This window comes from Psammomys obesus, unplaced genomic scaffold, assembly GCF_907164565.1.
Source record: "Psammomys obesus unplaced genomic scaffold, mPsaObe1.curated_primary_1811, whole genome shotgun sequence".
Taxonomy (NCBI): domain Eukaryota; kingdom Metazoa; phylum Chordata; class Mammalia; order Rodentia; family Muridae; genus Psammomys; species Psammomys obesus.
The window spans coordinates 11,255,860-11,279,150 of NW_026596131.1; the positions used below are offsets into that span (position 1 = coordinate 11,255,860).

The window sequence follows — 23,291 nt, forward strand, 5'->3', positions numbered from 1 at the left end:
GAGAGTGGAATGGCTGTACACACCACAGAGGACTTGTGAGAATGAGTTCCACTCAGGTCATTAGGTTTGACAGCAGGCACCTTGACCCATTAGGCCATCTTGCCTACCCACACTTTTTTTTGAGCTCCTGCTATGTACCAGGCACCAGGGCTGGGGAAGACCACCCTTCTCTATAGCTCAGACCTGGGCATTGGCCTTCCCACCTCTCCTGATTTGGGTCACCCCAGGTGGGGTCAGAAAACATCTGTTTTCAGAGTCCACAGCCCGGAGGGATGATCATTTCAAACCAGTATAGCAAATGCCATGAAGAAGCCATTCCCTGGTCCAGAGGTACAGCTCAGTGGCAGAGTACATGCTTGATGTGTGTGAAAATCTGCGTTTACCCACGATATCAAAAGGAAAACAGTAAGAGAGCAGGCATGGTGGTGAGTGCCTGTGATCCCAGCACTTGCAAGGTAAAGGCAGGAGAACTACCACAAATTCAAGACTAGCCTGGGCTACATAGTGAGACAAGGTCATATTCTTGGACTTACAGCCCAACAGAGGGGGTGGGGAAGTCAAGGAAATCTTAAGATCTTGTAACATTAACCCAGGGTCTACAAGGGTAGGGCTAAATCAAGAGTTTGGAGAAGGGACTGGCTGAGGTGTCGAGTGCTTCCCGGGCACAGCTAGCAGGTGAGACTAGAGAGGAGAAAAATCAAGTTGGGGTCTTGCAACGCCTCAACAGGCTCGTTATGAAGCAGAAGCGGGGCCTGAAAGGGGCTTGAGAGCCTGCAGGGAAAGAATAAGATTTGTGAGTCGGCCTGTCACCAACACTGTAACAACCTATGAGTGCTACGGCACATAGGTCACGTGGTCCCTTGACGGCTACTATTTCATTTTCAGGAGATTTGAGAATCTGAAGGAACCCAGCCCTTGCCTGTCGCTTGTCTAGCCACATCCCTAGAGGCTGAAAGAACCCAGTAGCCAGGAGTGCTCAGTTTCCCGACCAGCTGGGGGCACGACCCGTCCTGGCGCTGACACGGAGAGGGTGGTGTACGACCCGATGGCCGTCGAGGCAGCGGGACCGGCCCAGCTGGGCTCAGTGCCCAGCGGCTGTATGTTAAGAAGCCGACCCGCGACCCGGAGCGGCCGGGGCACCGGTCCGGGAGCCTGGACGGGTGGGGAGGCCGGAGCCCGGGTCGGTGCTGTGGGGAGGAGTGGCTCCTCCCCCAGGCCCTCCGCGGCGCTCGGGGCTCGCGGCCGGCGCCGCTCGAGCCGCAGCCCTTTCCGGGGGGCGGGCCTGGCGGCTGCGGCGACACCCCGACTCCTGCCCCGACAGGTGCGCGCAGCGCGCAGGAATGCGGCCCGCCTGACTCACCAGCGCCTCCTTCCTACCTGCGCCGCCCGCCCGTCCATAAAGCGCTGCTGGCTCCCGCCCGCCGCCGCCCGCCCTGCTGCCCCGCCGGGCTCGCCCGCGCGCTCAGCTTGATCCAGCGCAGCCCAGGCGGTCCCACCAAGGTAGGTGCAGCTCCAGCGGGGGCCAGGCGTCCGAGGGCACGCCGCTTGCCCCAGTGCCCCGGGACAACAGGGCTAGCGAGGACAGCGAGTCCCCACTCCCGCCCGGGGCTTTTGTTTCCCTTCCCTTCCCTGAAGATTTGCAGGCCCTGGCTCCCTCTGCCCATGCTGCCAGGACAGGTGCCAGGCTTGCCAGGATGTGGGCAGGGGACAGCTGGGAGCCAGAGTGGTTGGGATGTAGGGGAAGGATGGTGGCCATCGGTGACCCTGCTAGAGGAGGACATTGGGCAGGTGTGCGATAGGAGTGGGTAGAGGCTGGGGGCTCCCCGCCCCCCACGGGGATCTGAAGACAGTAGAGCAACGACTACCTTGCAGCAAGCCCCCTCCTTGTTGGGCTTGGCAGGACCTTCTGTGTGGTGACCCTGTGCGTTCGGGGCACGGGGAGTCCCTGATTTTCCTCTTGGCGGGCCAGCAGCCTGCTGCTCTTCTTAAGGCCCACGCCAGGCTCCTTTTCTCAGGGAGCTTTCAGAATCTCACCCAGCAGCCCTGAAAGCACTGCTCCCCCCGTAACGTACTCGCCCCCACCCCTCGCAACAGTCCCTGGGGAAGCCTTCTGGCTGTCAGTGTGGCCCGGGACTCCAGGTGGCTCCCAAGGGCAGGGACAGACCTCTTGCTACCACACCCTGGGCACAGGTTTCAACCGAGGTGGCGAACTGTTTCTGTCCTATCAGGACTACAAGTGAAAATTGAGTCTCCTGGGGGCTGAGGAGGTTTCTGAGAACCCCAGAGAAGGAGTGCTTGTCTCCTTAAGCCTGGTTTCCAGTGGGTGGCAGGGTAGGCAAGGGGCTATTACAGCTTCAAGCACTGCTGTCCTGTCTGCTCGGGCCAGCCTGCCATGGCCTCATACAATGATGGCGTCCACAGTCCTGACCTTTATGTGAAATCTTGTTGTTTCTATAATGGGCGATTACTTTTAGAACTTCTAGAACTTTTTAAAATGCAAGTTGGGTCAAAGAAAACACTTGAGTGTCTGCCTGGGCCCTTATTTGCCATTATATAGTGTGTGTGTGTGTGTGTGTGTGTGTGTGTAGGTTCAGTGTGGAATCTGTGCTGTCCCCAAATCTTTACTGCACCCTCCCAATGCTGACGGCTGGATGGGTCCCACGGCCCCTGTGGTCCTGTGTAGATGCCTTGGTAATCCTGTACTGCCGTGCTGGTTGGTGTTGTCATCTTGGCCACCTGTGACAGCTCTGTGGACTGGGCCCATGAAAAGAGCTGCGTTTGTCCCTCCGGTGCCTATACCTGCCTAGGTAATGGTACCCTGGGGAGGCCAAATCTGCAGCTTGCATTTATGTAGCTTGTGGGTGTGGTGCCTACGCCCAAGGCTACAAGAAACTCATTTCTCTCAGGAGCCACCCCTCTGCTGATTCAGGGCTCCCTTCTAGCCACTGCCCTATTGGGCTGGCTCGGCCTGTGGATGGGCTAGGGCTGCTGTCTGCCTCCCCAGGGACCATGGCTTGGATGCAAGGAACAAGGCCTGCCTACTTCCTTTTCTGAAGGGAAGGCTTCAACCTCACAGACCCTAGGGCTGCCTCTGTCCTACTACCTAAGGTGCTAAGAAGAGGGACAATAGATGTGGCCTTGTCTGGGCCCCTGGGAGTTCTGACCCTGGAAAGAGAGGTGTGGCCCTGGCCTTTGCCCTTCTCTGTGCAGGCCATGGTAGCTCTGGGGCCAGCCTCTTTCCTTACAAGGCTTTGGGCTGCCCAGCTTTTAAAGACCTGGAAAGTTGTGGATATGATGAATTGGTTTAACAGTGCTCTAAAGACCATGATTGTGTGACAGTGGGCAGCGGGGGCTTCTAAACTTCCCCTAGGCCCTGCTCAGGGATCCTGAAAACACAACTCTGGGGTAGGTAAAAGTTGAGGGGGAAAGAAGTGTTTAGAGGCCACACTGACCAGTCATGTAGAATGCAGCCTGGACCTCTCCTCTGGATCCCACACAAAGATCAGGACAAGAGGCACAGGGCAGGCAGCAGGGACACCACGCCCCTGTAGAGGAAGCCTACCCGCTAATAGACCATGTCTCTGCCCGCCGGGAACTGAGGGGCAAAGACAAAAGAACAGCCTACCCCACCTTCACTGACACAAGCTCCAAGAGACGTGGTACTGGATCATTCTCAGAGCCAAGAGCTCACAAAGACCAGAGAGCTCTTCCCTGGGCAGGGCAGAGGTATCAGAGCAACTGGTCACTGCAAGGATGGCAAGAAAAGCACTAGTGGAGAAGACAGGTATAAAAATACTTGTCTATGTCACTGACAAGCCGAGCATCCCCGCTGGCCACCTAAGCCATGACAGCTTCCATCTCTTCCATGTCCCAAGAGCTGGGGTTATGGGCATTATCCACCACACCAGGCTTGAGCCTCCATTGGCACACTTACACCTTGAGATAGTCTCGCCTGACCTGTGGAGTTCTGGTGGGGATCCAGGGAGCCCATGCTGCAGACCAGAGCTATAGAGGCATCACGTGTCCACTGCTGTGGTTTTGCAGGAGGAGAAGGATGGCAGTTCCGCGCTGCAGCCCGTGGGTGAAGCTGCTGCTGGCAGCAATGCTGAGTGTCAGCCTCCCTGGAAACATGGGTGAGTCGGAACATCCCTTCAGACCCCTCCAGGCAGCTTAAGACATGACCCTGTGTAAGTCAGTCAGCCTCTCAGGTTGGAGAGCCTGAGGATCACGCCCTGCCTGGTGGCCTGGGGTAGAAAGGAAGGGGGCTGTCTAGGGAGTTAAGCCACCCACTCAGAGGCAGAGCTGAGACCTCAGTGGTGGAGCTAAGAGTGTTGAGGGATATATCAACTACTCTCTTGAGTGTCCCTGGTTGGAAAATGACTCCTACCAATTAAATTTCCCCTGCCAGTTGAGGTCATGCTCATTACTTGGAGAGGACTATGGTTTGCATATTTACCCCACAAGAAATTGGCAATCACAGGGAGTCAAGGCATCTCTTCCCTCATCAAAATCATTACCCAACACTGACCAGGGAGCCATTGCTTAAAATCCAAGGGAGTTTTCACTGTGTGCTCTGATGCAGATGGCAGGGCCTTATTGTGATTCTAACTAAATAGAGCCAAGGAGAGCCCCAACAACATTGGTGGAAATTGAGGGCTTTCATCCCCTTTCTGAGAACCTACTGTGTGCCCAGCCTTGTATTAGGCACAAGAGTCCTATAATGAACAAGACAGGCATAGCTCCCTTGCTAGAGGAGGTTCAGGGCACAGACCAGTTCCCCAGCAGCAAGCTAGGAAGCACAAGCCATAATGAGGAGGGCCTGGCAGGGGAAGGTGGATGTGGCTTGTCACAGGAGTCTGGACAGATGGGAGTTTTTTAGGGCCAAACAATTACAGCCAAACTTTTGACATTGAGACATGATGTCATCTACAAAGTTCATGCTAGAGAACTATGGGATCAAGTTGCCAGCAAGAATCTCATGATGTCTTAAGTAAGCCTACTATTGTGTATTGATCTGCATTGATAGGTTTAGTCACACGAGTCCAAGGGCTACAGGCAAGACATACCTAGAAAGGATGGGTGTCAAGGGCAGTCTTCATCAACAAGGCCTGCTCTTCCACCGCTGTCTCTCTATCCATCCTCTTGCTTGAGGAAGCAGTTCCAGGTTTGAGACCTGGCCCTGCTCCCTCCCAGCTGTGTTGTATGGAGTAGCACATTCTCTCCCCCTCTCTCAGTTTGGGAGTGAGAGTCCACACTCCTCTCGGGTGAGGGTGTAGTTGGGAAGGATGCAGCCCTCCCTCACGCGCCCTCTTCTCCACAGCCAACCGCTGCAAAAAGGCTCAGGTGAAGACCTGTACAGAGTGCATCCGCGTGGACAAGAGCTGTGCCTACTGCACAGATGAGGTGAGCGACTGCCAGGAGTCTTTCTGGGCCAGCCTGAGCTACTCTCATCCACCGCCCCATCCCCCACCTCTGGCTCTGGCCAACTTGACTCCTGTCACCCCCTTAGCCTGGTGCCAGGCCAGATGGGTATATGAGAAGGGGTGAGGGTCGGGAGGTACCAGAAGGAAATAAACCAGGATTGGGACAGCCAGGCTCACTTGCACTGAGCCCATCTACTTCTGGCCAGCTGTTCAAGGAGCGGAGATGCAACACTCAGGCGGAGCTTCTGGCTGCAGGCTGCCGGGGAGAGAGCGTGCTGGTCATGGAGAGCAGCCTTGACATCACAGAGGTGCCTGGAGTGGGTTGGAAAGCTGGGCTCTCCATGCGTAAGATTGTCAGGACCATGATGCCCTGCGGCAGGCCTGGGATGTTCCTCTCGGGTCTCCAGCATGACCTTCTAATAAATTGCTCCACTCCCTCGGACACAGAACACCCAGATTGACACAACCCTGCACCGCAGCCAGGTGTCTCCCCAAGGCCTGCAAGTCCGGCTGCGGCCAGGAGAGGAGCGAAGCTTCGTGTTCAAGGTGTTTGAGCCTCTGGAAAGCCCTGTGGATCTGTACATCCTCATGGACTTCTCCAACTCCATGTCTGATGATCTGGACAACCTCAAGCAGATGGGCCAGAACCTGGGTACGGCTGCAGTGCAGAGAGAGTGGGAGGGTGAAGGGGGCTCGCCCAGCTAGCTCAGGAGGCCAAGACACGAGACAGCTGCATATCCCTATGAAAAGGCAAAACATCTCACACACACATCTGAAAGACGCCTCGTTCAGAGGGAGATTTTGGCCAGATCCCCCTCGCTATTTGAGATGTTACAGGAGAGCCAAGAACGGCAAACAGTGGAGCTATCTGGCCCTGACAAAGAGGAAATCTTCCTGCCTCAAGGCCATGAGTATGTCAGTTCTTCAGAGTAAACTGAGTTCAGTTCCCAGCTGCCCCACTGTTTCTAAGTTTATACGTCCCGTTTCCCCACCTGTGAACCCGAACAATGGGGCTGGAGCAATGGCTTCACAGTTAACAGCACTGGCAGCTCTTCCAGAAGCCCTGGGTTCAATTCCCAGCACCCACACAGCAGCTCACAACCATCTATAACTCCAGTTTCAGGGGATGTGACCCCTCTTTAGGCCTCCATTGGACACCAGAAGCACAGACATTTAAGCAGGCAAAATACTCATATGCATAAAATAAAATTTAAAAATACTGGAACAAGAGCTACAAGCACATGAGCTGACGTTCAATGTGCAGTATTTACAGGAGGTCACCTCTGCCAGCTTCCTCCTTCCTGAACCAGCACAGGGTCCCCTGTGGAGATGCTGGGATTAGCTGTCTTTCTTTTCTCCTGATGTTCAGCCAAGATCCTGCGCCAGCTCACCAGTGACTACACTATTGGATTTGGAAAGTTTGTGGACAAAGTCAGTGTCCCTCAGACAGACATGAGGCCCGAGAAGTGAGTGGGTCTGGGTGGGCAGGGGTCCTGGCCGTGTTCTCCATCTCCTCTCATACTGGCAGTCGGAATTCTCCTCTGACCAGAATGAGTCATGCACATGAGCACATGGGACCTAACCTGACACTGACTCTATTTCCACCCCGACCCAGGCTGAAGGAGCCCTGGCCCAACAGTGATCCCCCATTCTCCTTCAAGAATGTCATCAGCTTGACGGAGAATGTGGAAGAATTCTGGGACAAACTGCAGGGAGAGAGGATCTCGGGCAACCTGGACGCTCCTGAAGGGGGCTTTGATGCCATCCTGCAGACAGCTGTGTGCACAGTGAGTGCCCGGAGGGACCCTCCCAGCCTAGGCCAGGGCTGCAGCTTTCTGGGAAGGACATAAAATACTGCTGAGCTGTTCCACCACTATTAGGCTCAGAACCCGTTAGCAGGGTCCCCAGAGGCCTGAACCCTATTCCTTAAGATCATCCGACATTCCAGAACGGAGAAAACTCAGTTCTAACCTAGTTTTAATATGCTGGGAGTCAAGGTCCAGGACCATATGTGCAGAGTTGCAACCTGAATTTGTGTTGGCCCGTGAGGCAGACATGGCTCCAGTAGTTCCGGAACATTCAGGGCCCTGACGCTAGCTAGCCTACCAGATCATCTCCCAGATCTACAAGCTGCCCCATCTCCAGCTGTGCTGGCCGTTAACCGTTTACTTATGTCTGTGTGTACATGCCGCAGTACTGAGGTGTGTACACAGAGGTCAGAGGACAACTTTCAGGGATCAGTCCTCTCCTTTCCCCGTGCCTGGGTGAGGTATAACTCAGTTTATCAGGCTTGAAGACAAGTACCACCACCTGCTGAGCTAGCTCTCTGGCCCAGTGCCGGCACTTAAAATGGTCACTTCTTTTAATGCCTACATCATTTTTTTTTTTCATTTTGAAGATAACCTATCCATACTGCAAATAAATAGAAAACAAAAAACAAAAATTGCCTGTAATTCCAACCACAAATGGCCATTCCTTTGAAAGTCTGTTGGTATATTTTGTTCCTTTTCCCACATTTTTTGTCCTAGGATTATTTTTACAATAATTCTGAAACTTTTTTTTACTTAATACTATTATAAGTATTTTCTCTTGAAAACGCCCTATAAAAGCTGGGCTCAGTGGTGCATGATAGTAATCCCAGCACTCAGGGAAGTAGAGGCAAATGGATCTCTGTGAGTTTGAGGCCAGCCTGGTCTACAAAGCAAGTCGAGGACAGCCAAAGCTACACAGAGAAACCCTGTCTTGAAAAACCAAAATAATCAAAAGAAAGAAAAAAAAGAAAGAAAGAAAGAAAGAGAAAAGACCCTATACAAATTCAGGCAGGACGATATATATCACATTTCTAGCACTTGGGAAGTGGAGGCAAGATGGTCAGGAGTACAAGGTCATCCTCAGCTACATACTGAGTCCAGGACCAGCATGGGCTACCTGAGATCCTGTCTAAAAAACAAAACAGGCTGGGCAAAGTAGTGCACACCTTTGATCCCAGCGCTTGGGAGGCAGAGGCATGGGGATCTCTGAGTTTAAAACCAGCCTGTTTTACAAAGTGAGTTCCAAGACAGCAGGAGCTACATAGTAAGGCCCTGTCTTGATAAACAAAGCAAATAAGTAAGTAAGTAAGTAAATAAATAAATAAATAAACAAACAAACAAACAAATAAATAAATAAAGCGGAACAATGGGATAGAGAGGTGGCTCGGCAGTTAAGAGAGCTGACTGCTTTTCCAGAGGACCCAGATTAAATTTCCAGCGCCCACGTGGTGGCTCACAACTGTCTTTAACGCTGCTTCGAGGTAATCTGACTCACTCTTCCAGCCTCTACAAACATCATGTATGCATGCGGTATACGTACAGACAGACATGCAGGCAAAACATCCATATACATGAAATAAATGTTATTTTTACTATATTTATTTTTGTTTTATGTACAGTGGTGTTTGACTGCATGTATGTCTATGTGTGGGTGCTGGATCCCCTGAAACAGGAGCTACAGACAGTTGTGAGCTGCCATGTGGGTGCTGGGAATTGCTGGTCCTCAGCAAGCAGCCTGCTTAGGGGCGTGCCCTCCTTCCCTTCCAGAGGCACATCGGCTGGAGGGCTGACAGCACACACTTGCTGGTGTTCTCCACCGAGTCCGCCTTCCACTACGAGGCTGATGGTGCCAACGTGCTGGCTGGCATCATGAACCGCAATGATGAGAAGTGCCACCTGGATGCCGTGGGCACCTACACCCAGGACAAGACACAGGACTACCCGTCTGTGCCCACACTGGTGCGCCTGCTCGCCAAGCACAACATTATCCCCATCTTTGCCGTCACCAACTACTCTTACAGCTACTATGAGGTATGAGGCCCGGGCCCCCTGGGCCCATGGGGATGGGGCAGGGGGTGGGCGGGACGGAACTTCTCAGACCTTCCTCCCTTCATTCTTCCTTCCTCATGTTTTCCACCTCCCGTCCCAAAGCTTCTGGGTCCGTGGGAATGGACTCAGGTGGAAGGGCTCTTGCCCGTGCCCTAACTGAACTTCCAAGCAGAGGAGAGGATAGGTCCCAGAACATATTAGCAGGCTCAGTGCCCGGTTTTCCCGAGTGCGTAGTGGAACTTAGGAAAATACAAAGCGAAGGAGCTTAACCCAAGGCCTGTGTTGTCTGCTACAGAAGCTCCATAAATACTTCCCGGTCTCCTCTCTGGGTGTGCTGCAGGAGGATTCGTCCAACATCGTGGAGCTGCTGGAGGAGGCCTTCTATGTGAGCAGTGTGGGCTGCAGGGGCTGAGCCCTTCTGGGACAGGGAAGGAGGAAGGAGAGCGGGTGACAGGGTGAAACATGAGGCCAGTGAGGCAGGGTCTCCGGCCAACTGGAGGAGCCTGAGTGTCTGCTTGGCAGTGGTCCTAGGCTCCTGCAGGATCTGCCATGGTGCTCACATACACACTCACATGTGTCTTCCAGTCTAGTCAGGCCAGGCCAAGATGGGTGAGCCCAGCCTCCACACAGACCACTGATCATTTCCTCTCCTTCAGCGGATTCGCTCCAACCTGGATATCCGGGCTCTGGACAGCCCACGAGGTGTGAGGACAGAGGTCACCTCCGATACGCTCCAGAAGACAGAGACTGGGTCCTTTCACATCAAGCGGGGAGAAGTGGTATGCTCCTGTGGATACAGAGGGAGGGGAGGTTAGGTGTAGCATCCAAAAGGAGTGGCGTCTTCTAACAAAGGACACTCATGGGCGCTGGCATTCAAATCTTCTGGCAGCGACCTCTCGGGCAAGGTTGGCACACTTGTCTGTTTGCTCACGTCCCTGTCCACATAGTGGGCGCCAATAAGAGGTTGTAGCACTGAGGGTTGCTAAAATCAGCAAGCGGGCTAATGTCCAGAGCCAGAATCCACAGCCCTAAGCAAGGGCCATCGGGGAGTTAGGGATCAGGACGTACATCTAGCCCAGAAGCCTGCGGGCCAAGAGCTTGGGTCATCAGAGCGAGACCTCCTAGACTGACCGTGGGATCCCTGCAGGGCACGTACAATGTGCAGCTTCGGGCAGTGGAGGACATAGATGGGACACATGTGTGCCAGCTTGCAGAAGAAGACCAAAGAGGCAACATCCACCTAAAACCCTCCTTCTCCGACGGCCTCCGGATGGATGTGAGCGTAATCTGTGATGTGTGCGCCTGTGAGCTGGTAAGATTCAGCCCGGCTGTGGGGGAGGGAGGCGCTGAGCTGAGCACCAAGACCCCGGAGCCTCCTGTGGACACATGTCCCTGGAGGGCTGCTCAAGTCAGAGCAGCAGAAATACCCCGTGGCAAAGCCAGGCATGATAGAAACACCTATAACCCGGGCATTTAGGAGGCCAGAAGAAGAAAACCTCAAATTCGAGGCCAGTTTGGGCTATATGGAAAGTTCCAGCCAGGCGGTGGAGGTGCAGAGGCAGGAGTTCAAGGCCAGCTTGGACTACAGAATTCCAGAATGGCTGGGGCTACACAGATAAGCCCTGTCTCGGGAAGAGAAAAAAAAAGAAAGGAAGGAAGGGAGGAGAGAGGAAGGAGGTTCCACACCAGCCTCAGCTGCATAGTGAGACCTTGTCCCTCTCCCCACTAAGTACACACCATGGTCTTGTTGCAGCAAAAGGAAGAACAGTCAGCTCGCTGCCACTACAGAGGTGACTTCATGTGCGGACACTGTGTGTGCAATGAGGGCTGGTAAGTGGGGCCGGGAGCCTACCCTGGGTCTTCAGTCACGGGACAGTCCTTGTATATTTTCAGCTAGGGTGGGATGGCAGATCCTAGAAGGGGGAGGAGGGGTACACCCAATGGTTCGGCAAATCCAGTTCAGGCCCTTTAGGGTGCTCCCTACGTAACCAAATGTGACTTAGTCTCTTTGGGGCTTGTTTTATTTTGGTTGGTTGGTTGAGGGGTTTTTTGCTGTTGTTGTTTTGTTTTGTTTGTATCGCTTTATTGTCATCATTGCGATAAGGTCTTATTGTGCAGGGCAGACTGGCCTCAAACTCACAATCCTGTCTCAAACTCCCGAGTCCTGAGACTATAAATCTATGCCACCAGGCCTGTCTCTGATCTCCAACTCCTCCTCTTCCTCTTTAGTTGTGCAAAAGTGACAAGACATTAACCTAGCCGAGGCTACACTGTTACCAGCTCAAGTGCTATAAATGTGATTCAATTTACAATGGGTTTGTTGGGCATAACCTCATGGTAAACTGAGGCGCATCCATACATGGACATGTGGACCTTTTCTGAGTGTCTTTCTGGCTGTCAGGGATGGGGGTGGGGCTGGGCATTGAGAGCAGGTGTGACTTGCTTTTCACTTCATCTTTTCCACAACACGCAGACAGACCGCATAACTGGAAATGAGCTTAGTAGCAGATGTGGTGGTTCACATCTGTAAACCTAGCACTCAGGAGGCAGGGGTCAGTGGATCTCTGAGACACTGAGGCTAGCCTGGTCTGTATATATAATACATTCCATGCCAGCCTGGCCTGTAGAGTGAGACCCTGTCTCAGAGAGAAAAAAAATTAGCTTGTGGGTGAGTATTGGTAAGGGTGTTTAAAGCTTCTAGATACTTGCTGGCTGAAGTGCTTTATGGACCGACCACTTGGTTACTTGGGGAGCTGAGGCAGGAGGATTCCTCAAACCCAGCAATATAGTGAGACCTTAAAGAGAGAGCAAACCTACCTTAGCCAGGTGGTGATAACCTGCTCGTGATCCCAGTACCAGGAGGCAGAGGGAGAATATGGACCAAACTAGCCTAGTCTTAGTCTCAAGTCAGCCAGGGCCTCCTAGAAAGACCCTGTTTCACAACAAAGACAAGCAAAATCTCCCTGAGACACTGAGCAAGTCTGTGGTGACTTGAGACAGAAGAACACTGAAGGGGGACAATTACTGAGCAGACGACAGGACCCTGAGGCTTCGGTTTCAGCTGAGCCGCTGCTGTCTGCAGGACTCGGACGTGCCTCCCACGTTTTGGAGTCTGAGTTTTGTGGTCTGCCAAGTAGGAGCCTAAAAGTCCCAGGCTTCCTCCCTGGCTGTGCAGAAGTGACCAGCTACTCCCTTAGGAGTGGCAAAACCTGCAACTGCTCCACGGGCTCTCTGAGTGACACGCAGCCCTGCCTCCGTGAGGGTGAGGACAAACCGTGCTCGGGCCGCGGTGAGTGCCAGTGTGGACGTTGTGTGTGCTACGGTGAAGGCCGCTACGAGGGTCATTTCTGCGAGTACGACAACTTCCAGTGCCCCCGAACCTCTGGATTCCTGTGCAATGGTGAGCTCAGCAGCCTTGGCCAGCACCGAGGGCAGGAAGGGTACTTGGTAGAGACAGGAACCCTCCAGTTCAAGTTCAAGGTCAGCCACAGCCCAACTCTCCCTGCAACCAAGGTCAATAACCGAGGTCCCTGACAGCTGCTAAGCACTCTTCCTACTCTAAAATCTCTACTCCCCAAGGCTGCCTCTGGCAACTTGGATCCCCACTCTAGGGGATGGAGACAATCCAGTTCAACCCCCCCCAAAGATTTACAGGAACATGGGAGAACAATCTTTCTTCTCTCCAAAGATGCAAAATTTCTAGTGGTTGGCCACGGATTTATGTCTCCTCCATATCTCCAAAGGGCCTACCACTGCATTGTGCCGGGGCCGTGAGTGCATAGTCTGGTAAGCTCTGAGATTATATAGGTCTGTCCTTATAGGTGGCACAACCCAGGCAGGGGGGACGCATGGAAACTGGTAGTTAGAGAAGAATAAAGGAAAATCCAACTATTAAACATTCATTAAACTCCCACTGTGCACTGGTCGCTGGATGCCATGCTCTTGCTTTTATGTATATAATGTATACAGGGCTCTGCCTGCATGTACACCTGCAGGCCAGAAAGGGCACCAGATCTCACGGTAGATGGCTGTGAGCCACCACGTGTTGCTGGGAACTGAACGCAGGACCTTTGGAAGAGCAGTGCTCTTAAGCTTTTGCTTTTCTATACCTTCCTCTATCCTTGTTGTTGTTGTTGTTGTTTTACTATTCTTAGTGTGTGTGTGTGCCTGTGTGTGTGTGTGTGTGTGTGTGTGTGTGTGTGGGTATGTGTGCGCATGTGTCTAAGCATACAGTCGGAGGTCAGAGGACAACTTGCAGGAGTCAGTTCTCTCCTCCCACCACGTTGGTCCTAGAGATTGACCTCAAATCATCAGGCTTGTCAGGCACCAGCCACTGAGCCATCTTACCAGCCCCTCCTTCCTCCGCCTGTCTACTGTTCCTTCTCTTCAGCTGTCCTTCCCAGAGTGCGGTGGAGAAATGGAGGAGTAAGCTAGGTGTGTCTGGATAGGGGCAGACGTCTAGCAGAGGTGGAGGTGTGAGCGAGAAGGTGTGAAGATGCTTGGGGCTTGGTGCAGAAGGGCCAGCGTACACGCAGCTTGAGCTGGGGGCCAGAAAGGGGACATTGGATGCGTCGCCTCACTTTCTGTGTGTGTTTGTCCTTTCGAAACCGAACTGTTTCCTGGTAGGCTCTCCTAGCCGCCTGGAACAGTTTTTGTGGCTTTAGTAAGACATTATTGATGGCTTGGGAGTGAGAGAATGCAGCTACAGTACAGGTGTGTGAGTTGTCCTTCTCCGCCCTCTGGGTGGGTTCTGGAGACTGAACTCAGACCATCACACTTGTGCCACACTTTTCCCACTGAGCCCTCTCACCAGCCCCTGGCAGTTTGACGTCTTATGTATTCATATCTGTACCTTTTCCTGGCCTTATTGTCTCATTGGAGAGTCTTGAACAAGGAAAACACAGGAATGGATTTGTGTTTGGGGATGGTCACTCTGCCTTCAGTAGAAGGCAGGACAGAGGGGAGGAGATTCCAGGGAACTGAGGGCCAGCTGCTACCACGGAGCTCCCAGGGGCCCACCCTGGCGGGTGCCCATCTTGAATTGCACATATGGAGGTGGTTCTGTTCTCCCTTCCTCCCTCTCTGTACAGACCGGGGACGCTGCTCCATGGGACAGTGTGTGTGTGAGCCTGGTTGGACAGGCCGCAGCTGTGACTGTCCCCTCAGCAATGCCACCTGCATTGACAGCAACGGGGTAGGCCTGGGCATGGGGCAGGTGCTGTGGGCGGTAGAGGGGACCCTGGCCAGTGCCGCTTGGGCTCTACGAGGAAGAAGAGAAAGGGAGCAGGCAAGCATGGAGCTCTGCCCGCTCACGGCCCACCCCTCCTGGCCCAGGGCATCTGCAATGGACGAGGCTACTGTGAGTGTGGCCGCTGTCACTGCAACCAGCAGTCGCTCTACACGGACACCACCTGTGAGATCAACTACTCTGCAGTGAGTGTGGGCATGAGAACCCCAGGCCCGGCAGAGGGCGGGAAGGAGAAGCTGGCTGAGGGCACGAGGCAAAGGGAGTTGGGTCCGCCAAGCATGACGTCTGTCCATTCGCCTCTCCCCACGCAGATACGCCTGGGCCTCTGTGAGGACCTGCGCTCCTGTGTGCAGTGCCAGGCCTGGGGCACTGGGGAGAAGAAAGGGCGCACATGTGAGGAGTGCAGCTTCAAAGTCAAGATGGTAGACGAGCTTAAGAAAGGTAGGGGCATCAGCATGGTCCCCCACACCCTTAATACCAGTACCGGGGAGACGGGGAGACAGCAGCAGGTAGAGCTCCGTATACATAGTGAGTTCCAGGACAGCCAGGGCAACATAGTGAGACCCTGAAAGAAAAGAAAAGAAAGAAAAAGGGGGCAGGGAGAGAGAGGGCAGGCAGGCAGGGAGGGAGAGAAGGAGGAAGGAAAAAAAGGGGTGTGTGTGGAAGGGGTCTGAGAGACACAGTGTTGAGAGTCTAGGCAGGGAGAGCCCAGCAGGGAAGAGGGTCATTCTCTCTTCTGGGGAAAAGGCTTGAGCTCTGAGTGGAGGTCACACAGCCCAGGCTGGGATTGTGAGCGGAGCTGTGAGATGCTTCAGGACCTAGACAGGGGACGCTGAGCCTAGTAAAGGCACAACGTTGGAGCAGGAGGCGCAGAACCCTGGTGGTGAGCACACAGCTGAGCAGAGAGTCCGGGTAACTAGGATCGAGGTGTCAGATGAGAGAAAGGGAATGCCCACAGCAGAGCTGGGCCCAGGAGGGGCATGTTGTGGGACTACGGGATGTTGTTTGCCTCCCCGTAAGCCAGCTCTGCTGGCTGGACACCCTCACGGTGGTTGGTGTGCAGTTCCGGGGAGCGGAGAGGAACTTTCAGGCTGGGCTGTTACTGGTGCCAGCGCCCCCTGCAGGGTCATCCTGGTCACTTCCCCAGACCCCATGGTAGGCCACAGAGGAGGAAATACTTCACCAGGCCCTGGGGTGCCCCGAGTGCAGGGCTGGGGTCAGGGTGCCATGCTAACCGTCTGTGGGTCCAGCGGAAGAGGTGGTGGAGTACTGCTCCTTCCGGGACGAGGATGACGACTGCACCTACAGCTACACCGTGGAGGGCGACGGCAGCCCCGGGCCCAACAGCACCGTGCTGGTCCACAGGAAGAAGGGTGAGCTAGTAGACGGGCACAGCCTGTGGCAGCCGGCAGCCCGGACAGGCACGGCCACCGCCTCCTTTCTCCTCTCGCCCTGCAGACTGCCCTCCGGGCTCCTTCTGGTGGCTCATCCCCCTGCTCATCTTCCTCCTGCTGCTCCTGGCGCTGCTTCTGCTGCTCTGTTGGAAATTCTGTGCCTGCTGCAAAGTAAGTCCCCGACCCCAGCCCTCCTGGGATGGACGGGTGTGTAGAAGAAGCAAAGTGGCCATGGCAAGGCAGACCCGCACCTGCCTACCGGCTGTGGGTCTACTGCCTCCTGCCTTGGGCCGTCAGTGGCCAGAGCCACTTGCCATGGAGTCAGCCCCCGGTGAGCAAGGGAGGCAGAAGCTGACAGTCTGGCAGGGTGCAAAAGCATGGGGAATGCAAAGCGTGGGGTGCTGGGTTGTAGGGGCAGAGGCCACGTACTGTTCTGACCCATGGCAGTGTGAGATGTGTGTGTGTGTACACAGAGAGGGGTTCTATGATCAAATACATTTGAGAAATATATGTTTCTCAGAACTTAGTCTCTGACCTAATCATTTGCATAATAAACCACTGTGGGTTGGGGAATATAGCTTAATATATATGAAACCCTGGATTCAACCTTAAGCCTTCCATAAAACTGGGTCATTCCTAGGCATGGTGGTACACACCTTTAATCCCAGCAGTCAGGGGGCAGAGGCAGGTAGAGCTTTGTGAATCTGAGGCCAGCTTGGTCTTCATAGTAAGATCCAGGCCAGCCAAGGCTGCATGATGAGACCTTGTCTCAAACAAACAAATACCACAGAGAGAGAGAGGAGAGAGAGAGAGAGGCCTGTCATCTGGGGATATGGAGGCAAGAGGGTCTAGAGTTCAAAGTTGTCCTCAGCTACATAGCAAGTCTGAGAGCAGCTTGGGCTACATGAGACCCAAAAATAAGTAAGTAGGGACCTGAGCATGGTGACACACACTTTTAATCTCAGAACTCAGGGAGCAGAGGCAAGCAGATCTGTTAGCTCCAGGCCAGCTGGTCTACCTAGAAAGCATCAGGCAAGCCAGGACTATATAGTGAGACCCTGTCTCAAAACAAATATTAAAGAGTTGTGAAAATTAAAGTAAATGGAAGAGCTGGCAAGATGGCTTAGCAGGTAATGCTAGAGCTGCCTTGGCTGACAACCTGCCTTTGATTTCCGGGACCTGCACAGCGGAAAGGAGAGAACCAACTCCTACAAGTTGTCTTTGACCTCTACACCTCCACATGTGTGCGTGCATATGTACACACAAAGTAAATGTAACTGAAAAAAACATATGTATATATATATATATATATATATACATATACATCATCTCTACATTCATATACAAACATGCACACATACATACATAAATATATATGGTTTTTTGAGACAAAGTTTCTCTGTGTAGCCCTCACTGTCCTGGAACTCGTTTTGTAGACCAGGCTGGCCTCAAATTCACAGAGATCCGCCTGCCTCTGCCTCTGCCTCTGCCTCCCAAGTACTGGGATTAAAGGCATGTACCACCATACCCAAGAAGAAAAGGACGTTTTTAAAAGGAGGGGAGGGCGAGAGAACTAGGGCCTGGGAGGATATTTCAGTGGGTCAGAGCACTTGCTATACAATCATGAGGATCTGAATTTGAATCCTTATCTGCTTGTGACTTCGGTGCTATAAAAAGCAGAGAGAGGGGGCTGGAGAGATGGCTTGGCAGTTAAGAGCATTAGCTGCTGTTCCAGAGGTTCTGAGTTCAATTCCCAGCAACCACATAGTGGCTCACAACCATCTATGATGAGATCTAGTGACCTCTTCTGGCATGCAGGCAGAACACTGTATATATAATAAATAAATTTTAAATAAAAATTTAAGGATTACTGGCCACCAGCCCATCTCTGGGTTCAGTGAGAGACCCTGTGTCAAAGGAATAATGTGGAAAATGGCAGATAGCAGAGCAGGCTACCTGGTGTCTTCCTCAACTCTCTCTCTCTCTCTCTCTCTCTCTCTCTCTCTCTCACACACACACACACACACACACACATGCCTGCAGACACACTTCTAGGGAATGGACAAGAAGTAGAGGTGCCTGGAGAGGCCTGTCTAGCCTGGGACAATCATCCCAACTTCTCCTCTTCTCTCCTAGGCCTGCCTGGGGCTTCTCCCTTGCTGCAACCGAGGTATGGGCCGGGCACAAGTGTGAGCAGTGTGTATCTGACTGTCCCTTCTTCAGGCTGGGGGAGATGTGGGAGGCCCTGGGTTCTTCCTGACGGTTGTGGCTGTGAAGGCCTAGCGAGGGGCCTGCACTGAGGGCCCTTCCCCTCAGGTCACATGGTGGGCTTTAAGGAAGATCACTACCTGCTTCGGGAGAATCTGATGGCCTCCGACCACCTGGACACGCCCATGCTGCGCAGTGGAAACCTCAAGGGACGAGACACGGTCCGCTGGAAGATCACCAATAATGTGCAGCGACCTGGCTTTGCCACCCATGCTGCCAGCACCAGCCCCTCGGAGCTTGGTGAGGGCCGGGGCTGGATGCTGCCATTCCTGGCAGTGTCCTTAGGAGCTCTGTCCCTGACCCAGGATCATACCGTTCCTGTTTCCTGTGGGTATTGGGCACGGGCCCAGGACTCCATCCCTTCCTGTCCCATCCTGGCACCAAGGCTCTCAGGCCAGTGTGCCTGCCACACTGAAAACAGTCAGCCAGTTCCTCAGGCTTAGGCTGGCTTGTGGAGGTCACACTGCCTATCCTTCCACCCAGTACCCTACGGGCTGTCCCTGCGCCTTGGCCGCCTCTGCACTGAGAACCTCATGAAGCCTGGCACCCGAGAATGTGACCAGCTGCGCCAGGAGGTGGAGGAGAATGTGAGGACCGGAAACAGCTAAGTGGGACCCAGATGTGGGTGCAGTGGCAGCCTTTGGGAGAGCTGAGGGTCGCAGCTTCAGAACCTAGACTTTTCTAGGCAGGAGGCACAGGGCTCTTTGGACATGTGCCTTGTATGGGGTCATCTTGGTGGCAGAGCCTGGATTTCAGGATTCATCCCTCAGGCATATGCCAGCCAACCTTGGGAAGCCCTCTGCACTCTTCTCAACCTTCTCCCCTTGCCTGGCAGCTGAATGAGGTGTACAGACAGGTCAACGGTGCACACAAGCTCCAGCAGACAAAGTTCCGGTAAGTCCCGGGGAGCCCACGCCAGGCGGGGTGGGGGGCTGCCGACGCTGAGCCCTGCCATCAGGCAGCCATGATTCCCAGGCTAGGATGAGAGCTGTTCAGTCAAGCTCCCAAGGGGGATCATGCCCCACTCCAGAAGACACGTGGCTCACGGCCCCTTCTTTGTCCCCACAGACAGCAGCCCAATGCTGGGAAAAAGTGAGTTGAAGAACTCGAGGTGGGATGGCCCCACCTCCTTCCCCTCTACCCTGAGCTCCAGCCGCCTCCCCACCCACTCCTGCCCCAGCTCTCTAATCATGCCCTAGGAAGGGAAGGCCCTAAATCCACCATTGGCTAGACCCTTTATTCCCATCTTCCCGGGGCCAGTCCAGTCCATCCAACAACTACTTGTGAGACACATTTACCACAAATCAGTCCCTCAACCAAAACAGAACACAGATCAGCCCCTGCCCCGCCAGCTCATGGCCCTGCTCCTCTCTGGGACGAGATTCTCATGCTGAGGCTCAGGAGCAGGCAGGTCACCAAACAGACAGACCAGCAGGTTAGGTGGCTTCTGCCCTACCCGGCAGGGCATGTGAGAAGGGACCTACACCGAGACAAGTGAGATGGGCCACGTGTCCAGGCTCTGGCCAGCACCTCCCAGTGTTCGAAATGGGCTCCGTGTGCCTGGCCGTCTCAGCCAATGCTCTCAGTAACCCTGCCAGAGGGTCACCCTTGTGAATTCCATTTTCCAATGAGAAAACTGAGACTCAAGGAGGTTAAGTCCCTGGCCCAACGCTACCTGGCTGTCTAGGAGCAGAGCCAGAATCTGAACCCAGGCAGCCTGCTGTCGCACACCCAGCGCTTGTATCAGCAGCCTTGCTTGGTGAGGTGGGTGGGGAAGCCCCCTCCTCAGGTGAGACAGGAGTAGCAGCGATCTGGCTGCAGGGTGGAGGAGGTGAAGCCAGAGTGAGCTTCTGGCACTGCCTGGCACTAAAGACCCTGCACCTTCCGCCGTCTCACATCTTACCCCCGTCCCTTCCGCTTGGACACACAACCCAGGCAAGACCATACCATTGTGGACACGGTGCTGCTGGCGCCGCGCTCAGCCAAGCAGACACTATTGAAGCTGACAGAGAAGCAAGTGGAGCAGGGCTCCTTCCATGAACTCAAGGTGGCCCGTGGCTACTACACTCTCACTTCGGAGCAGGGTAGGTAGCAGGCTCTGCCTCTGCTGCACTCCACCCCTCACCCATGTGGCCCTGAGACCCCGTGTCTGACCTGCATGCTAGATGCCCGGGGCATGGTGGAGTTCCAGGAGGGTGTAGAGCTGGTGGACGTGCGAGTGCCCCTCTTCATCCGCCCTGAGGATGACGACGAAAAGCAGCTGCTGGTGGAGGCCATCGATGTTCCCGTGGGCACTGCCACCCTCGGGCGCCGCCTGGTAAACATCACCATCATCAAGGAACAAGGTTGGTCGGGGTCGAGGGCCAGGGAGGCAGGAAGCCAGGTCTGGGCTCTTGATTCTCCTAATATCCAAGTGGAAATGGGACAGGGCCATAGCTCCTGGCCCTGGCCCTACCCAGCTTTCCAAGCTGCCTGCTGGACTTTACTTCAACCCCTCACCTTCCTTCTGAAGAAATTCTCATCTCACTCCTCTGAGTATGGGCTAGGTAGGCGGGACGGAAGCAGCTAAGAAGGAAGTGAGACCAGGGCCTCCTGACCAGCACCCAGCTTCTTTGCAGCCAGCGGGGTGGTGTCCTTTGAGCAGCCTGAGTACTCGGTGAGCCGTGGAGAGCAGGTGGCCCGTATCCCCGTCGTCCGGCGCATCCTGGATAATGGCAAGTCCCAGGTCTCCTACAGCACACAGGATAACACAGCACACGGGCACCGGGTAAGGCTCGGTCAAGGGGCTGGGAGGACATTTTAGGGACTATCCAGTGATGTCCATGGTAGTTAGCCCAGTCCTTGGATGCTGGCAGTATCCTTAGTCAAGGGTGGCTCCGCTACCAGGAGTGGCTCTCCCAAAGTGCCAAGAACACTCTGGGAAGGGCACCACCACTCGGGACAAGAGGATCACTTCCTCATGGATGGGCCAGGTACCTACTGAAACCATCTTGTTTACCCTTCAATGACCCAGAATACCTGAGTCACCTGTCTGTCCAATCAAGAGGCCTTTGGAGTTTAATTTTATTTTCTATCATCTATCTATCTATCTATCTATCTATCTATCTATCTATCTATCTATCCGTCTATCTGTCTATCTATCTATCTATCTATCTATCTATCTATCTATCTATCTATTATTTTATTTTTTGAGATGGGTTTTTATGTGTAACAGCCCTCAAGCTCATGGAGATCCCCCTGCCTCTGCATCCCGAGTGCTGGGATTAAAGGCATGCACCACCACATCTGGCTAAGGATTTAATTTTTTTTTAATTTATACATCTTTATGTGTATAGGGGTTTTGTCATCTACATGTATGTCTGGGCACCATATATGTGCTCAAGGAGACCAGATGATGGCATTACATTCCCTAGTACTGGAATTACAAGCAGTTGTGAGCCACCACATATGTGCTGGGTGCTGGGATCTGAGCCCAAGTCATTGAGAAGAAAGTCAGTGGTCCAAACACCAAGCTATATGTCCACCTGCTCCCCCACCTTGTTTTGTAAGACAAGATCTCAATATGTAGCTTTGCATTGTAGAGCTTGCAGGCTGGTCTTGAACTCCTAGAACTCTGCTTGCTTCTCCCTCTGAATGCTGGGATTAAAGGTGAAGGCTAACCCACTATGGCTTCTTGAAATGGAATTACAAACCTTGTGTTCTTGAGCCCTCCCACCCCTGCCCAAATCTGTCATTGTTGGTCCTCCCCAGGGACAAGCAGCCCTTCCCAACAGGGAGGGCCTTCATTCCCAAGCCAGTACTGGGAAGAATTAAAGCCAAGCCATTCTGGCAGACATACAGGTTTTCTTGGTTTTGATTCTGAATGTAGCTGGGCATGCAGCAGAGGCCTGTAAACTCAGTGCTCAGGAGGCCAGGGAAAGAGGATTACAAGTTCCAGACTAGCCCGGGCTACATAACAAAACCCTGTCTCAAAAACACAAAATAAGGGCTGGAGAGATGGCTCAACAATTAAGAATACACACTGACCTTGCCTGACACTTCAGGCAGTTTACAAGAGCCTGTAACTCCAGCTTCAAGAGATCTTCTGGCCTCGGTGGTCAGTCACTTTCACTCACATGCACATAGCCCCACACAGACCTGCATAAATACATACAGTTTAAAAAAAACAACTTATGCCTGGCTATGGTGGCATATCCCTTTAATCTAGCACTTAGGAGGCAGAAGCAGGTGAATCTCTGAGTTCAAGGCCAGCCTAGTCTGCAGAGCGAGTTCCAGGACAGCCAGAGCTACACAGAGGAACCCTGTCTCAAAAAACAAAAAAACAAAACAACAACAACAAAAAAGAAGTTAAAAAAAAAGACAACAAGGTGCTGGAGAGATGGCTCAGTGGTTAAAAGCACTGTCTGCTCTTCCAGAGGTCCTGAGTTCAATTCCCAGCCCCCACATGGTGACCCACAACCATCTATACTCGTGGCATGCAGTTCTACATGCAGATAGAGTACTCACGCACATAACATAAATAAATCAATCTTAAAAAACAAAACAAAAACAAACAACAAACAAAAAGGACCAAGGACCCATGGGATTGCTCGGTGTGGGAAAAGTACTTGCCACTCAGCCTCATAGCCTGAGTTCAGTCACTGGGACCCACACAGGAGAGGAGCGCCAACTCCCTCAAGTTGTCCACACGTGTGCTGTGGCATGCTCTCTCCCTCCCCCCCTCTTGCTCTCTCCCTCTCTCTTTCTCTCTCTCTGTCGCACACATACACACAAATAAATAAATAAATGTAATATTTATTCATTTATTTTGGCTTTCTGAGATGGTATCTCTCTATGTAGTCCTGGCTGTTCTGGAACTCCTTGTGTAGATCAATTCACAGAGATCCTCCTGCCTCTGCCTTCTGAGTGCAGGGACCAAAGGCGTGTGGTACCACACCCAGCATAGATTAAATGTTTAAAATGCTGGGCCCCGTGGTACCAGCAGGTGACCCAACAGTCAGAACGCAAAGGCAAGAGGCCAACCTATTGAACACAGTGCGTTCCAGGCCAGCAGAGATTAGCTCCGGAGCACGGCACCTGATTAGTATGCACAAGGCTG

At 53.3% G+C, this 23,291-nt stretch overlaps 1 protein-coding gene across 2 annotated transcripts in view; it reads left to right on the plus strand.

Annotated features, from left to right (window-relative positions):
* The first annotated feature begins 1,420 nt into the window (after positions 1–1,420).
* Itgb4 (integrin subunit beta 4) overlaps positions 1,421–23,291 on the plus strand; it is a 34,519-nt gene continuing 12,648 nt past the window's right edge. For both annotated transcript variants that reach the window (XM_055592144.1, XM_055592143.1), the window contains exons 1-26: positions 1,421–1,500; positions 4,045–4,133; positions 5,321–5,403; positions 5,630–5,731; positions 5,871–6,075; positions 6,793–6,889; positions 7,039–7,210; positions 9,002–9,265; positions 9,579–9,668; positions 9,940–10,062; positions 10,431–10,595; positions 11,037–11,113; positions 12,481–12,683; positions 14,374–14,477; positions 14,618–14,716; positions 14,843–14,972; positions 15,782–15,904; positions 15,990–16,096; positions 18,062–18,095; positions 18,242–18,433; positions 18,677–18,780; positions 19,029–19,087; positions 19,262–19,285; positions 20,129–20,277; positions 20,359–20,538; positions 20,812–20,960. In XM_055592144.1, the coding sequence (XP_055448119.1) occupies positions 4,055–4,133; positions 5,321–5,403; positions 5,630–5,731; positions 5,871–6,075; positions 6,793–6,889; positions 7,039–7,210; positions 9,002–9,265; positions 9,579–9,668; positions 9,940–10,062; positions 10,431–10,595; positions 11,037–11,113; positions 12,481–12,683; positions 14,374–14,477; positions 14,618–14,716; positions 14,843–14,972; positions 15,782–15,904; positions 15,990–16,096; positions 18,062–18,095; positions 18,242–18,433; positions 18,677–18,780; positions 19,029–19,087; positions 19,262–19,285; positions 20,129–20,277; positions 20,359–20,538; positions 20,812–20,960 (3,114 nt within the window). In that variant the 5' untranslated portion in view covers positions 1,421–1,500; positions 4,045–4,054. The remainder of the gene's footprint in view (positions 1,501–4,044; positions 4,134–5,320; positions 5,404–5,629; positions 5,732–5,870; positions 6,076–6,792; positions 6,890–7,038; positions 7,211–9,001; positions 9,266–9,578; positions 9,669–9,939; positions 10,063–10,430; positions 10,596–11,036; positions 11,114–12,480; positions 12,684–14,373; positions 14,478–14,617; positions 14,717–14,842; positions 14,973–15,781; positions 15,905–15,989; positions 16,097–18,061; positions 18,096–18,241; positions 18,434–18,676; positions 18,781–19,028; positions 19,088–19,261; positions 19,286–20,128; positions 20,278–20,358; positions 20,539–20,811; positions 20,961–23,291) is intronic.